Source organism: Chlorocebus sabaeus, chromosome 8, assembly GCF_047675955.1.
Source record: "Chlorocebus sabaeus isolate Y175 chromosome 8, mChlSab1.0.hap1, whole genome shotgun sequence".
NCBI lineage: Eukaryota > Metazoa > Chordata > Mammalia > Primates > Cercopithecidae > Chlorocebus > Chlorocebus sabaeus.
In genome coordinates, this window is record NC_132911.1 from 38,901,000 (window position 1) to 38,917,917 (window position 16,918).

The 16,918-nt window shown below is 38.2% G+C and overlaps 1 protein-coding gene and 1 pseudogene across 2 annotated transcripts in view; one reads left to right on the forward strand and one right to left on the reverse strand.

Annotated features, from left to right (window-relative positions):
• Positions 1 to 16,918, forward strand: part of ADAM32 (ADAM metallopeptidase domain 32) — a 145,106-nt gene that overhangs the window by 41,846 nt on the left and 86,342 nt on the right. For both annotated transcript variants that reach the window (XM_073018040.1, XM_073018039.1), the window contains exons 6-9: positions 3,578 to 3,755; positions 13,188 to 13,256; positions 16,446 to 16,517; positions 16,716 to 16,882. In XM_073018040.1, the coding sequence (XP_072874141.1) occupies positions 3,578 to 3,755; positions 13,188 to 13,256; positions 16,446 to 16,517; positions 16,716 to 16,882 (486 nt within the window). The remainder of the gene's footprint in view (positions 1 to 3,577; positions 3,756 to 13,187; positions 13,257 to 16,445; positions 16,518 to 16,715; positions 16,883 to 16,918) is intronic.
• Positions 9,702 to 10,617, reverse strand: LOC103215660 (large ribosomal subunit protein uL3 pseudogene; annotated as a pseudogene).

Genomic DNA, 16,918 nt, shown 5'->3' on the forward strand with positions numbered 1-16,918 from the left:
AGCTAGCAGAAGGCAAGAAATAACTAAGATCAGAGCAGAACTGAAGGTGATAGAGACACAAAAAACCCTCCAAAAAATCAATGAATCCAGGAGTTGGTTTTTTGAAAAGATCAACACAATTGACAGACCGCTAGCAAGACTAATAAAGAAGAAAAGAGAGAAGAATCAAATCGACGCAATTAAAAATGATAAAGGGGATATCACCACCGACCCCACAGAAATACAAACTACCATCAGAGAATACTATAAACACCTCTATGCAAATAAACTGGAAAATCTAGAAGAAATGGATAATTTCCTGGACACTTACACTCTTCCAAGACTAAACCAGGAAGAAGTTGAATCCCTGAATAGACCAATAGCAGGCTCTGAAATTGAGGCAATAATTAATAGCCTACCAACCAAAAAAAGTCCAGGACCAGACGGATTCACAGCTGAATTCTACCAGAGGTACAAGGAGGAGTTGGTACCATTCCTTCTGAAACTATTCCAATCAATAGAAAAAGAGGGAATCCTCCCTAAATCATTTTATGAGGCCAACATCATCCTGATACCAAAGCCTGGCAGAGACACAACAAAAAAAGAGAATTTTAGACCAATATCCCTGATGAACATCGATGCAAAAATCCTCAATAAAATACTGGCAAACCGGATTCAGCAACACATCAAAAAGCTTATCCACCATGATCAAGTGGGCTTCATCCCTGGGATGCAAGGCTGGTTCAACATTCGCAAATCAATAAACATAATCCAGCATATAAACAGAACCAAAGACAAGAACCACATGATTATCTCAATAGATGCAGAAAAGGCTTTTGACAAAATTCAACAGCCCTTCATGCTAAAAACGCTCAATAAATTCGGTGTTGATGGAACGTACCTCAAAATCATAAGAGCTATTTATGACAAACCCACAGCCAATATCATACTGAATGGGCAAAAACTGGAAAAATTCCCTTTGAAAACTGGCATAAGACAGGGATGCCCTCTGTCACCACTCCTATTCAACATAGTGTTGGAAGTTCTGGCTAGGGCAATTAGGCAAGAGAAAGAAATCAAGGGGATTCAGTTAGGAAAAGAAGAAGTCAAATTGTCCCTGTTTGCAGATGACATGATTGTATATTTAGAAAACCCCATTGTCTCAGCCCAAAATCTCCTTAAGCTGATAAGCAACTTCAGCAAAGTCTCAGGATACAAAATTAATGTGCAAAAATCACAAGCATTCTTATACACCAGTAACAGACAAGCAGAGAGCCAAATCAGGAATGAACTTCCATTCACAATTGCTTCAAAGAGAATCAAATACCTAGGAATCCAACTTACTAGGGATGTAAAGGACCTCTTCAAGGAGAACTACAAACCACTGCTCAGTGAAATAAAAGAGGACACAAACAAATGGAAGAATATACCATGCTCATGGATAGGAAGAATCAATATCGTGAAAATGGCCATACTGCCCAAGGTAATTTATAGATTCAATGCCATCCCCATCAAGCTACCAATGAGTTTCTTCACAGAATTGGAAAAAACTGCTTTAAAGTTCATATGGAACCAAAAAAGAGCCCGCATCTCCAAGACAATCCTAAGTCAAAAGAACAAAGCTGGAGGCATCACGCTACCTGACTTCAAACTATACTACAAGGCTACAGTAACCAAAACAGCATGGCACTGGTACCAAAACAGAGATATAGACCAATGGAACAGAACAGAGTCCTCAGAAATAATACCACACATCTACAGCCATCTGATCTTTGACAAACCTGAGAGAAACAAGAAATGGGGAAAGGATTCCCTATTTAATAAATGGTGCTGGGAAAATCGGCTAGCCGTAAGTAGAAAGCTGAAGCTGGATCCTTTCCTTACTCCTTATACGAAAATTAATTCAAGATGGATTAGAGACTTAAATGTTAGACCTAATACCATAAAAGTCCTAGAGGAAAACCTAGGTAGTACCATTCAGGACATAGGCATGGGCAAAGACTTCATGTCTAAAACACCAAAAGCAACAGCAGCAAAAGCCAAAATTGACAAATGGGATCTCATTAAACTAAAGAGCTTCTGCACAGCAAAAGAAACCTACCATGAGAGTGAACAGGCAACCTACAGAATGGGAGAAAATTTTTGCAATCTACTCATCTGACAAAGGGCTAATATCCAGAACCTACAAAGAACTCAAACAAATTTACAAGAAAAAAACAAACAACCCCATCCAAAAGTGGGCAAAGGATATGAACAGACATTTCTCAAAAGAAGACATTCATACAGCCAACAGACACATGAACAAATGCTCATCATCACTGGCCATCAGAGAAATGCAAATCAAAACCACAATGAGATACCATCTCACACCAGTCAGAATGGCGATCATTAAAAAGTCAGGAAACAACAGGTGCTGGAGAGGATGTGGAGAAATAGGAATACTTTTACACTGTTGGTGGGATTGTAAACTAGTTCAACCATTATGGAAAACAGTATGGCGATTCCTCAAGGATCTAGAACTAGATGTACCATATGATCCAGCCATCCCATTACTGGGTATATACCCAAAGGATTATAAATTATGCTGCTATAAAGACACATGCACACGTATGTTTGCGGCACTATTCACAATAGCAAAGACTTGGAATCAACCCAAATGTCCATCAGTGACAGATTGGATTAAGAAAATGTGGCACATATACACCATGGAATACTATGCAGCCATAAAAAAGGATGAGTTTGTGTCCTTTGTAGGGACATGGATGCAGCTGGAAACCATCATTCTTAGCAAACTATCACAAGAACAGAAAACCAAACACCGCATGTTCTCACTCATAGGTGGGAACTGAACAATGAGATCACTTGGACTCGGGAAGGGTCCAACATCACACACCGGGGCCTATCATGGGGAGGGGGTAGGAGGGAGGGATTGCATTGGGAGTTATACCTGATGTAAATGACGAGTTGATGGGTGCAGCACACCAACATGGCACAAGTATACATATGTAACAAACCTGCACGTTATGCACATGTACCCTACAACTTAAAGTATAATAATAATAAATAAATTAAAAAAAAAAAGAAAATATGAAGATGAAACTCAAAAAAAAAATCTTGCTTTTAATTTCTTATTCAAGAGTATATAAGCAAAAGTAGTAAATATTTCATAATTCTGCCAAATTTTATTTTTAAAAGTAAAGTTTCTCACTGTATATATTTGTCATATATGCAGTATAATCATTTTTCAAAAGCATGGCAAACCAGAGAGAGAGTCATCAGGATTTCTGTTTACAATTGTTTTAATTGAGATACTGACTTGGAAAACAATATAATTATTCAATTACTGTTATGCTATGTACTGTGTAACTAGCAATTGATTAAGTAACTTCTGCTGCTCTTACAACTATACAGAAATGAAATAGAAAATGGGTTTTGTGGATTAGGGAAATCTTTTGTCTCTTCAGAGTCATTTCTAAGATGGAATTCAGATAAAAATACTGGACTCAAAATGTTTTACTTTTTTTCTTTTGGATTTTGTCAGAAATCCATTATGTAGATTTGATTAAAAGCACTTAAAATTGTATTTATAATTTCACAGAGGAATACTGCAATTTGAAAATGTTTCTTACGCAATTGAGCCTCTGGAATCTGCAGTTGAATTTCAGCATGTTCTTTACAAATTAGAGAATGAAGACAATGATATTGCAATTTTTAGTGAAAATAACAGAAGCCTGAAAGAACACCCAATGGATGACAACATTTCTAGAAGTGAACAAGTGAGTTGTATATGTTTTGTTACTACTTTTAAAGCAGTTATTACTTCCATTTATTTTAAAAATAAATTTATGAGCCCACTGTACAATTGTAGTAAATATCCTTTCCTTGTGAACATCTTATCTTTTTTTTTTTTTTTTTTTTTTTTCCTCACTCTGTCACTCAGGTTGGAGTGCAGTGGACAGATCATGGCTTGCTGCAACCTCTGCCTTCCGGGCTCAAGCAATCCTCCCACCTCGTTCTCCTGAGTAGCTGCGACCACAGACATGCACCACCACACCAGACTAATTTTTTATAGAGACAGAGTCTCACCATGTTACCATGCTGGTCTCAAACTCCTAGGTTCAAATGATCCATCCACCTCAATGTCCCAAAATGTTGAGATTACAGGTGTGAGCCACCGTGCCTGGCTGTTCATCTTTCTGTTACCTAACAATTTCCTTGAAACCGTACATCACCTTTTTCTCATTGCACCAATCTACCATTTACTTTTTATGATCCACTTTATTTTAGTTCTTATTTTGTTTGTTATATTCTTATTACTTTCCAAAAATTCCCTCTTGTATATGCAATATAAACTTTAAAAACTCAGTCCCTGCTTTTGCTTCTACATTTCTGGAAGTTACTCAATCAAGTCAATAATTTTAAAGGTTATATTCATGACCAATGAGTCAGCATTAATTAAATCATGGATATAATTAAAATGTCATAAGCAGAATTGCTGATTATGGTCATGTAAATTGTTCAGTGAACACACTATGTAACTGCATGTGTTGGTGCTTACAAAAGCAATTGTGAAAGAGAAAATTTTTATGCCAAGTAACATTGGCATCAGTATGCATAGTTTATACAAGAGTGTGTGGCAGTATTCATTGTTTCCAGTATATACTGTCCCGTTTTCTGTCAGTAAAGAAAAAAACACCAGGCCAGGCGTAGTGGCTCATGCCTGTAATCCTAGCACTTTGGGAACCCAAGGTGGGCTGATCACCTGAGGTCAGGAGTTCAAGACCAGCCTTGCCAACATGGTGAAACCCCGTCTCCACTAAAAATACAAAACTTAGTCAGGTGTGGTGGCAGACGCCTGTAATCCCAACTACTCGGGAGGCTGAGGCCGAAGAATTTCTTGGGAGATGGAGGTTGCAGTGAGCCGAGATCACACCACTGCACTCCAGCCTGGGTGACGGCAAGACTCCATCTCAAAAAAACAAAAAACAAACAACAACAACAACAAACACCGAACCTCAGAATTTAGCTGGGCATATAAACGAAGACTGTATTTCTCAAACTTCCTTGCCTCTTAGGTAGGGCAGTATGACAAAATTATGGCCAGTGACATGCGAGCAAGCATAATATGTGTTACTTCTGGCTTGAATATTAAAAGGAGGGGTTTTATCTTCTTTCTCTTTTCTACTGGCTGGAGTGTGGACATATTGACATATTATGGTCCACAAGGATGAGGCTGATGCCATACAGGTAGCAGAGAAACAAGGTGATATGAGCCTTGCTTTTGAAGAATTTTCAGAATGGAACTACCATACCTCTTCACAAATTTATGTGAGAGAGAAATAGACTCTAAGTTTGTTTAATTCACTATTATTTTCTGTCTCTGTGTGGATGGCAATCCTAAATCTTAAATAATACAGGGTCCAAATGAGAGTGCAGCGCCAGAGTTTTCAGTGCTAGCAAATACATGGATATAATTTCAAATAATGTTTGTGAACTAGATGCTGAACTTTTTTTTCTTGCCTTGTAAAAATTTCCAATTTGCAATGACTGAGATGACCCAGCGTAGTGAACAATGTCAGTGCCCTGCCCAGATCCCCTCACATTCCTCTCTAGTATATTTTTGTGGGTGTGGTACAGGAGGGTGGGACACCCTGTCTTTGTTTATGCCTTTGCTTTGAACATATGCCACTTGTAACTCTTTTTTATGTGGGCTGCCCTTCAGCCAACTGAAACTGCTTTGCCCAGATGGCAAGGTAAACATAACTGCTAGAGATTTACATTTCCCCAGGGTGGTCCTTAGCCAGCACCTCACCAGTGTGGGTAAGGGTGAACTCAGTTTCTTGTTACAGGTCAGGACCACTCTGTAGCACAACTTACACACCAGATTTTCTCTGTGGGACTGTGTCTGAGAGCACACTCTTTGTGTGGATTCCTCCTGATCCTAATACTGCTTCTCCCACTCATTAACTGGTCTCTCCTGGGAGAACTTTCTTAGTAAATTATCTACATATAAATCCTGTCTCAGATTTATCTTTGGGTTTCCTTTGAACAACAGGAAGTTTTCACATATTTATTTTACAGTGAAGTGATAATTACTACAATAAAGTAATTTGAGCACATATGTCAGCCAAATTGCATTTGTATCATTTGGAAAGTGGCATGATCTGGAAAGCGGGGAAGCTTTGGATTCCCACAGATATCATCGTTTGTCTGGACAAGTGTTGAAGGAAAGAAAAACAGCCAAATGAAAGACAGACAGAAAGTTCCTCATATATATGTATATGTATGTGTATGTGTGTGTGTGTGTGTGTGTATATATATACACACATATAATTATACTTTAAGTTCTTGGGTACACGTGCAGAATGTGCAGGTTTGTTACATAGGTATACACGTGCCATGGTGGTTTGCTGCACCCATCAACCCGTCATCTACATTAGGTGTTTCTCCTAATGCTATCCCTTCCCTACCCCCGACCCCCTTGACAGGCCCCAGTATGTGATATTCTCCTACCTGTGTCTGTGTATTCTCATTGTTCATCTCCCACTTGTGAGTGAGAACATGTGGTCTTTGGTTTTCTGTTCTTGTGTTTGCTCAGGATGATGGTTTCCAGCTTTATCAATGTCCTTGCAAAGGACATGAACTCATCCTTTTTTATGGCTGCATAATATTCCATGGTGTATATGTGCCACATTTTCTTTATCCAGTCTATCATTGATGGACATTTGGGTTGGTTCCAAGTCTTTGCTATTGTGAACAGTGCTGCAATAAACATATGTGTGCATGTGTCTTTACAGTACAATGATTTGTAATCCTTTGGGTATATGCTTAGTAATGGGATTGCTGGGTCAAATGGTATTTTTGGTTCTAGATCCTTGAGGAATTGCCACACTGTCTTCCACAATGGTTGAACTAGTTTACAGTCCCACCAACAGTGTAAAAGTGTTCCTATTTCTCCACATCCTCTCCAGCATCTGCTGTTTCCTGACTTTTTAATGATTACCATTCTAACTGGCATGAGATGGTATCTCATTGTGGTTTTGATTTGCATTTCTCTTAATGACCAGTGATGATGAGGTTTTTTTTTTTTCATATGCTTGTTGGCTGCATAAATATCTTCTTTCGAGAAGTGTCTGTTCAAACTCTTCACCCACTTTTTGATGTTTTTTTTCTTTTCTTGTAAATTTGTTTAAGTTCTTTGTAGATTCTGGATATTAGCCCTTTGTCAGATGGATAGATTGCAAAGATTTTCTCCCATTCTGATTATCTCAATAGATGCAGAAAAGGCCTTTGATAAAATTCAACACCGCTTCATGCTAAAAGCTCTCAATAAACTAGGTATTGATGGAATGTATCTCAAAATAATAAGAGCTAGTTATGACAAACTCACAGCCAATATCATAATGAATGGGTAAAAACTGGAAACATTGCCTTTGAAAACCAGCACAAGACAAGGATGCCTTCTGGCATCACTTCTATTCAACATAGTATTGGAAATTCTAGCCAGGGCAATCAGACAAGAGAAATAAATAAAGCGTTTTCCAATAGGAAGAGAGGAAATCAAATTGTCCTCATATGTTTTCTTAGTTACTACATGTCATTGTAATTTATGGCAATCTGTGTCAAGAATTTCAATAGCCTGGATGGATGCATAGAGCAAAGTGGCAATAATGGTAGCAACAGAGGCAGTAGAGCTCTACCTTTGTGTGACAATAGCATTACATTGACAGAGGCCAAACATGTGAGGCTTCCTGAACTGAGAGACTCAAGATGTAGTTGCTTATACCAGTAGAAGAGTCAATGGATGGATTAATGTCTGAAGTAGGGTTTTCCTTGATGTGCAGAAGCAGGATGACACGATAAATATAAAGAGCAGTGTGGCAGTAGATTCAGGAAAAGAGATGTCTAAGCCATACAGAGCACCAGTTGTGGATCTTGACTCACTGCAACCTCTGCCTCCTGGGCTCAATAAAGACTTAATTTGACATTTGCGAATTGTTTTCTATATGTCTTATATCTTTTTTTTGTCTCAGTTTCTCTATTACTGCCTTCTTTTGTTTAGTTGATTTTTTTTCTAGTATGTCATTTTGATTCGCTTCTCATTTATGTTTCTTGATGTAATTTTGGTTACTTTCTTAGTGGTTTCTCTGGATATTACAATAACATCTTAAATTTATAACAATCATAGTTTGAATTAATACCAACTTAGCCTCTATAGTATACAAAATGCTGTTTCTATACAGCTTTGTCTTCTTTATGTTTTTATTATCACAAATTATCTAATACATTAAGCTATGTTAATGATAATACAATGTACAATAGCTTAATAAGTATTGTGTGATACATTTTCTTTTAAATAATTTGGGGAAAAGTGAAGAACAACAAACCAAAAATATAATAATCATATCTTTTTTTTTTTTTTTGAGGCAGGGTCTCACTCTGTCATCCAGGCTGGAGTGCAGTGCTGGTGCTGTGATCATGGCTTACTGCATGCATCCTTTACCTCCTAAGCACAGGTGATCTTCCTGCCTCTGCCTCCCAATTAGCTGGGACCACAGGCATGTGCCACCATGCCCAGCTAATTTGTTTATTTGTAGAGACTCTGTCTTCCTTTGTTGCCCAGGCTAGTCTCAAACTCCTGGACTCAAGCAGTCCTCCCATTTTGGCCTTCCAGAGTGTCAGGAGTGTAAGTGTGAGCCACTGCACACAGCAATAATAATATCTTCTATAGTTACCAGTGTCTTTACCTTTACTGTGTTTTTAATTTCTTTTATTGCTTCTTGTTACTGTTTTGTGTGCTTTCATTTTAAACTGAAGGACTACCTTTGGCATTTCTTATAGGGCAGTATATTAGTTTACTACAGCTGCCATAACTTTACTATGGACTGGGTAGCTTAAACAACAAGAATATGTATTTTTTCACAGTTCTGGAGCCTAGAAGTTTGAGATCAAGGTGTTAACCAAGTGGTGGTTTCTTCTGAGGCCCCTCTGCTTGGCATATAAGTAACCGTCCTCTCCCTGTGTCTGCACAAGGTCTTCCTTCTGTGTTTGTGTTCTAATTTTCTCTTACAAGGATACCAGTTACATTACATCAGAGCCCATCCTAATGACCTAATTTTCAATCTGATTACCTCTTTAAAGGCCCTGTCTCCAAATACAGCTTCATTCTGTGATATAATGGGGTTAGATCTTTAACATATGAATTTTACTGGGATACCATTTGGCCTGTAATAAGCAGGCAGGTCTACTAGCAATGAGCTTTTTTTTTTTTAAAAAAAAAATTTATCTGGGAATGTCTTAATTTCTCCTTTATTTTTGAAGGATAGTTTTGTCAGATATAGAATTCTTGTTTGACAGTTTTTTCCCCCTCCAGCACTTTAAATGTCATCCCACTACCTCTGGCCTCCCTGGTTTCTAATGAGAAATTAGATATTAATATTATTGAAGATCTCTCATTTGTGAGGAATTGCTTTTCTCTTGCTGTTTTCAAGGTTCTCTTTTTATCATTACCTTTGGACAACTTGATTATAATATGTTTTGGTGTGAATTCTTTTGAGTTTATTCTACTTGGAGTTTGTTAAGCCTTTTGGATGTGTAGATTCATGTCTTTCATAAAATTGGGGAGATTTTTACCCATTACTTTTTCAAATTTTCTTTCTATCCCTTTCTTCTCTTCTGCTAGGAACTCTTCTTATATATGTGCTTGATGGTGTCCCATAGGTCTCTTAGGCTCTGTTCATTTTTTTCACTCTTTTTTTTCAGTGTCAGATAACTTCTATTGAGATCCCATCAGCTGCACAATCTGTTCCAGGCATTAAGCTCCTTCTTCCTTTGCAATCTGGTCTTTCTTGAGTGGTCCCATGAATGCTTCTTTTCCATGGTTTGGAAGTGGCCATGGCCAAATTTAAAGGTAGTCTCAATGAACTTAACATCAGTCTTCTACAGAGCCCACTGCTTGGTCTGCATCAAGACTTGTGGAGGATGAGCCCTTGCTTCTTAGTTCCCACCACACAGCCCTTCAGCATGACAAAGTCATTGGTCACTTCACCATAGTGGACAAAGCCACCCAGAGGGTTGATGCTCTTGTCAGACAGGTCATAGTCAGTGGAGGCGTTGATCAATTTGCCATCCTTGATGAAGTAGCCCTGACTGATCTTATAGATCTTCTTGTTGAACTCAGTGCAGTGATGGTAGCCTTTCTGTCCAGTACATGCCACAGAGAAGGTCATGTGGGAAGAATGACATGCTCCAATATAGGCAACCTTGCACAGCCCTTAGTGGGTCTTGTAGGGCAGTTTGTTGGTATACCAATGACTGGTGACTTCTTTGTAGCCTTTGCCCTTGGTCACCCATTTGATGTCAATCATCTTGTCCTGCCCAAACACTTGTTTCACAGGTACCTGGTCCTCTAGCCTCTCCAGGGACCAGTCCAGTTTCTCGGCCACAGTGCCTCTGTTCACCTGGACCTCCATCACATGGGTCTTCTTCTGACATAAAGGAAGCAGGTGCATCTGGGTGTAGGTATTGATGCGGATGACTTGGCAGTACTTCTTCATGCTGTTGAAGTCCTTCTCCAGCTGCTTCTTGTCATCTTCACCCTGCCATTTCTTGCAGTACTTGGTAAAGGCCTTCTACTTAGCTTTATGCCAGTTCCTATAGAAGCGCCTTTTGCACTCATTGCTAATGTGCTCAACAAAGATGGTCTTGGAAATTCAGAGGCCTTGAGGGGTTTCCATATAGCCCAGGATGCCTACAACCCCTATGGGCAGTGTCTCCACAATGGTCACAGCCTCTACCACTTCCTTCCTGTTCACCTTAGGTCCTAGCCGGTCAGCTTTCCACACAATGTGTCATGCCAGCCTTGTATCCCATGAAAGCTTTGAGGTGGACCAATTTAGAAGGGTCATCACTGGGGAAGCTCTTCACCTTACCATGATGCCTACTGCTGTGTTTCCAAGGCAGGAAGCCCAGGGACCCATGTCTTGGAGCAAAAGGATTTCCTGCAAGACATCATGCCATCAAATTCTGCTGGTAGAGCTTTATTCTTTTTTTTATTGTGCTCCTCAGATTGAATAATCTTGATTGATTTGTTTTGAAGTTTGTTGATTCTTTTTTTCTGCTTGCTCAACTATGTTATTGAATGCTAGTGAATTTTCATGTATTTTACTTTTCAGCTCCACAACTTTTTATAATTTTTTATAATTTCTGTATGTTTATGGATACTTTCTATTTGGTGACGTATCATTCTTCTGCTTTCCTTTAGCTGTTTTACATAGTTTTTCATAGCTTTTTGAATGTATTTTAAGATAATTAATTTACCTTCTTTGTCTAGTAAGTACAATGTCTGGGCTTCCAGAGGTACCATTTCTATTTCTAATCTTCTGAGAATGGGCCATACTACTTTCTTGTTGTTGTTGAAATTTGAACATTTTGAGTATTTTGATGTGGTAATGCTGGAAATCAGGTTCTTCCTCACTCCCCGGCAAGGTCTGTTGTTACTGCTTGCTGTGGGTTGTAGTTGTTTGCTTGTTTACTGACTTTTCTAAAGTAAAGAAATATTTTGTGAACAATATTGTCTAGTAGTCACCTAGTGATTTGATAGAGATTTCTTTAAATTACTGGAGCCGAAAAAGAAAAAAGACTTCCTTGGTTTTTACAGATTGACTCTGGGTTTTGATATACATGCAATACTTATTCCAGATGTTGACAACTAACCCTTGGCGTTGACTCTTGCTTGTACAATGTCTGAAAGCCAGGCAGAGGAGAAAGCTTAGTGTCAAGTCTTTTCTGAGTGTGTGTCCAGCCTTGGGCATGTGGGTGGCCCTCTAGATTTCCCAGTATATGCCTGAGGTTTTCAAAGCCTTCATTTCTCCACCCATTTCCTTACCCAACCACTTTCTTCCTAGACTTTTTAGTGTGCCTTCTGCTTTTCTTGTCCATTTTTCCTTGCTCCAAGGGCTCTGGCCAGTATATTTGCCTTGAAATGCTTTTTATAAACACTGCCTTGGAGTCCACTCCAACCCTGTGAAATTTCATGGTGGAGGAAACAAAGGAAAGCTTGTGAGCAAAACCGTTAGGGAGCCACTGGACAGCTCAAAACACATAACCATAATTCTTTGAGAACAAATTTGGTATTTCTTCCTCTGGCATGGGAAAGCCACACCAGGAACATGGGCCTCTATCTTCATGGATGCCAATGAGCTGGATGTGTGAGATGGGATGGTAGGTGGGTCAGTTCAAGGACCACAATACTCTCTTATAGAAACCCAGCAGCTTTTTTCCCCCTCAAGCATTGTCTTGTTTTTTATTTGTATGTTTTTCTGGGGCAATGGCGTGAATAGGCCATTTGCTTTTATCATCTGGCAGGCTGGCCAGATGTGTACAGGCAGGGGTTCCAAGATCAGGAATGGCAGTATGAAAGGTTTCTTAGGCTCAAGATTGTCAAAACAACACTTCTATTGCCTTTATTGACTCAAGCAAGTTACAAAGCCCAGCCCAGATTGAGAGAGAGGAAAAATAAACTCACCTCTTGATGGGAGGCACTGAAAAGTCATATTGCAAAGGACATGAATACAGAAAGGAGTGTGGTGGCTCACGCCTGTAATTCCAGCACTTTGGGAGGCCGAGACGGGCAGATCGCGAGGTCAGGAGATTGAGACCATCCTGGTTAACACGGTGAAACCCCGTCTCTACTACAAATACAAAAAAAATTAGCCGGGCGTGGTGGCGGGTGCCTGTAGTCCCAGCTACTCAGGAGGCTGAGGCAGGAGAATGGCATGAGCCCAGGAGGCAGAGCTTGCAGTGAACTGAGATTGCACCACTGCACTCCAGCCTGGGCGAAGAGGCGAGACCCCCTCTCAAAAAAAAAAAAAAAAAAAAAAAACCTCAACACACATATAGTTTTTAAAGCAAAAGTTTACTTCTGATATGCAGATGAAGTAGATGGAAATGCTAGGTGTTTTTTGTTAGTTCATAAACTGGAAGTTGTAAATATATTGAGATAGATGTTATAACTTCATGGGCAATCTTCTAACTACTTGAGTACGTTGCCATAAAACTTAAAACTTTATTTATTGATTTTAATCAATTTGATAAAGCAAACACCTCTGCATATCTTGTAAGTGCTGTGGTAATAGCTTTAAAGAAGAGTTCAAGTAAAAAAATTATGAAATTTTTCAGGTATTATATGCGATTTTCCTTTTTTCTAGTCAGAACCAGCTGTTCCAGATTTATTTCCTCTTTATCTGGAAATGCATATCGTGGTGGACAAAGCTTTGGTATGTGTTTTGCTTTTTTTTTGCTTTGAAATATTTGATCCAAATGTGTGATTATCCCTAGCTAGCTAGACAGAAACTAAAAGATTCCAATGTTCTTACTCACATGTCATAGAGACAATAGTGGAAAAATGTACACACTGAGAAACTAAATAGTCAAAATAATACTAGTTTTGTCAGAAATGTTTTATTTGAAATACTTACATAAGAGTACTGCAGAACAAAATGTATTTTTTTTTCCCCTGGCACTTCACATTTCTAGAGTCCCTCTCAATCCATACTACCTTTTAATGGTGATTTTGGTAGAAGTGAAATTCTATTTTAGGGAAGTTTGAAGAGCAGAATGTAGTCTAGGGAACATTCCACCCTAGAATATTTATTGGGACAAAAGTCATGATAGTATAACTATCTATTAGAATGACTTTCACTAATGAGTCAAGATTTTTTTAGCAGTTTTTGGTGGGGCGCCCATTCTCGTCCATCGTTTACCTGATGAAAAGAGTACCTCGAGATTCTTAATTTCCATAAACAGTCTGAGACCTCTGAATTTCAGAACCTTGGGGTGATAACTTAGTGTGCGGTCAACTAGATATGTCTTTATTTCTTCTAATAGTTGAAAGATTTCAGAAAATAGAGATTAAAAATATACTTTCTAGGTTTTATTCTGATGATAAGCAGCTGTTTGTGTATACCTACGGAACACCACAGTGGGTATGACTAGTCCTCATTGGCAGTTTCTGTTCCTAGGGTTTAGAGCTTGTCAGGAAGCCAGAGTTAAGGTCAGGGACCAGGAGGGATTTGGAGAAAGATGTGAAAATAACTTGATTTATTAGAGTACAGGGAAAAGGGCAAAGGGAACATTTAAGAGAACGTTGAGACATTGAGATAGCTGAGAGAAAATTGAGGTATTTCTGGTAAACACAACTAAGTTTCCAGGAAATATTTTGGATTATGAAAATTCTTCTGTTTTTGGATTATGTTATATATTTTGAGAGTAGTTTCAAAAGCTTGTCCAAATTGCCAGGTTTTCAAGTCATATAATGCTGATTAAATATTACTACTTTAAATTCTTATACATGTTTACATTTTCTTTAATTAAAAAACCCCTTGGTTAGGGCGTGGTGTATGCCTGTAATCTCAGTGCTTTGGGAAGCTGAGTTGGGTGGATCACCTGAGGTCAGGAGTTTGAGACCAGCCTGGCCAACATGGTGAAGCCTCATCTCTGCTAAAACTACAAAAATTAGCCAGGCGTGGTGGTGCACACCTGTAGTCCCAGCTACTCAGGAGACTGAGTCAGGAGAACTGCTTGAACAAGGGAGGTGGAGGTTGCAGTGAGCCAAGATCGCATCACTGGTCTCCAGCCTGGGTGACAGAGGAAGACTCCATCTCAAAAACAAACAAACAAACAAACAAACAAACAAACAAACAATCATAGTATTCATAGTTCCTTCAGTGACTTTATAATTTGTAAATCTATAGTTATGGCATTGTGAATTCATTGCCATGATTGTAGAAGCATATGGTTCTATATATACATAGTTTAATAATGGAGACAGACATGGAAACACAACTGTAAGTTGTTATACTATAAGAACATCCAAGTGGGTGTTTTAAAATGTAGGTTTTATTATTACTCAGGTATATTGAAGCCAACAGATCAGGAGATGGTTGCTATTGAAAAGACAGTCTGTTTAACTGTACATAGTACATACTCAGTTTCCAATGGTAGGGGGCACTCTCCAGCATTCAGGGCCCACAAAGGGAAGTACTGAGGTCAGTAAGGAGGGAAGGTGTCATTGAAATATTTTAAATAGGGGAGTGACATATTTCTATTTTACCTTAGAGTAATCATTTTGGTAATAGTGTAGGGACCAGATTGCTGGTGGGAAAATTGAGGGGGAGGAATCATTTAAGAGATTATTTTAATAATCAGGGTGAAAACTTATAAATTAGTGGCATCAAGAATAAAAATAAAGGAACAACTTTAAAAGTTACTGATTGGGTTGAACTAGAAGAACTTGATTTGATTGATTTATTCATTTACTTAGCAAATTCACTGAGCATCATCTAGATAACAGTTGCTGTTCTAGCCATTGGGAATATAGCAGTGAATACAACAGAACAATTTCCGCTCTCATGGAGCATATAGTGTAATAAATGTAGGATGTGTTAGATAATAATACCATTCACTAAAGTAGTGAAAATATAAGTAGGAACAGATTTTTGAAGGAAGATGATGAGTTTAGTTTTGAATATATTTATTTTAGTTTTGGATATGAGTTTACTTTGGGATAATTTGACGCTCCTGTGGAACGTCCAAGGTGATGTACTGTAGAGAGTTTGTCTATGGATATGTACAGTTTGATGTAGTTGCAATCCAGTTTTTCAGATTTCAAGAGCGACGTATATGTATGTATACATACACACACTCATTTGTGTGTGTGCATGTGTGTGCAGTTTTATGCAATGGTATTACATAAGTAGCCTTCCATAACCATTGCCACAATCGAGATACTCAACAGTACCATCACCACAGGAGTCTCCTATGTGATCCCATTAGAGCCACACCAATCCCCTGCCCTCTTCTGAGCCCTTGGGGGTCCACTAAGCCATTCTCCTTCTTTGTGATTTCACACATATTGCATAAAGTTATCAAGCAGTCTGTATCCCTTTGAGATTATGTTTTCATGCTGAGCATAATTTTCTTGAAGTTTATCCAGGCAGTTCCATATATCAACATTTGTTTCTTTTTATTGCTGAGTTTATGGTAGGAATGTACCACAGTTTATTTAACCATGTAACCATTGAAGGACATATGAGTTGTTTCTAGTTTTTAGCTATTATGAATAAAGCTGTTATGGACATTCATGTACAAGTATTTGTGTGAGCATCAGTTTTTTGAGATAAATGCTCAGAAGTGAGATTGCTGAGCCATATAGTAAATCCATTCTTTGTTTTGATTTCAAAGAAGTTGAAGTTACCAAACTCTTTTCCAGAGTGGCTGTACCGTTTTACATTCCCACCAGCAATGCCTGAGGGATCCAGTTTATACTCATTTTTCACTTATTAATGTTTTGTTTTGAACTGTTGAACCCCAAAGCAGCCTCATACCTCTGACAGTAGATGGAAATGAATCTTAAAAATACTATATAATAAATTGTACTTAAGTATAAAATTAATTCTGTTTTTCAGTATGATTACTGGGGCTCTGATAGCATGATAGTGACAAATAAAGTCATTGAAATTGTTGGCCTTGCAAATTCAGTAAGTATTTTTCTTTTCATATTAAAATAATTTTTGTTTTGAAATGATAATTTGCCTAAACTTGATATGGTATTCCTGGATAATTAACCCATCCATATAAACTGAATATGGGATTGTAAAAACATCGAATTAATTTCTGGGTTTTTATAAGATAACATAAATAGTAATTATGCATGTATTTATCTCTTCTGTTTTTAGATGTTTGCCCAATTTAAAGTTACTATTGTGCTGTCATCATTGGAGGTTTGGTCAGATGAAAATAAGATTTCTACAGTTGGTGAGGCAGATGAATTATTGAAAAGATTTTTAGAATGGAAACAATCTTATCTTAACCTAAGGCCTCATGATATTGCATATCTACTAATGTAAGAATAATGTTTCATTATTCCTAGAAAGAAAAC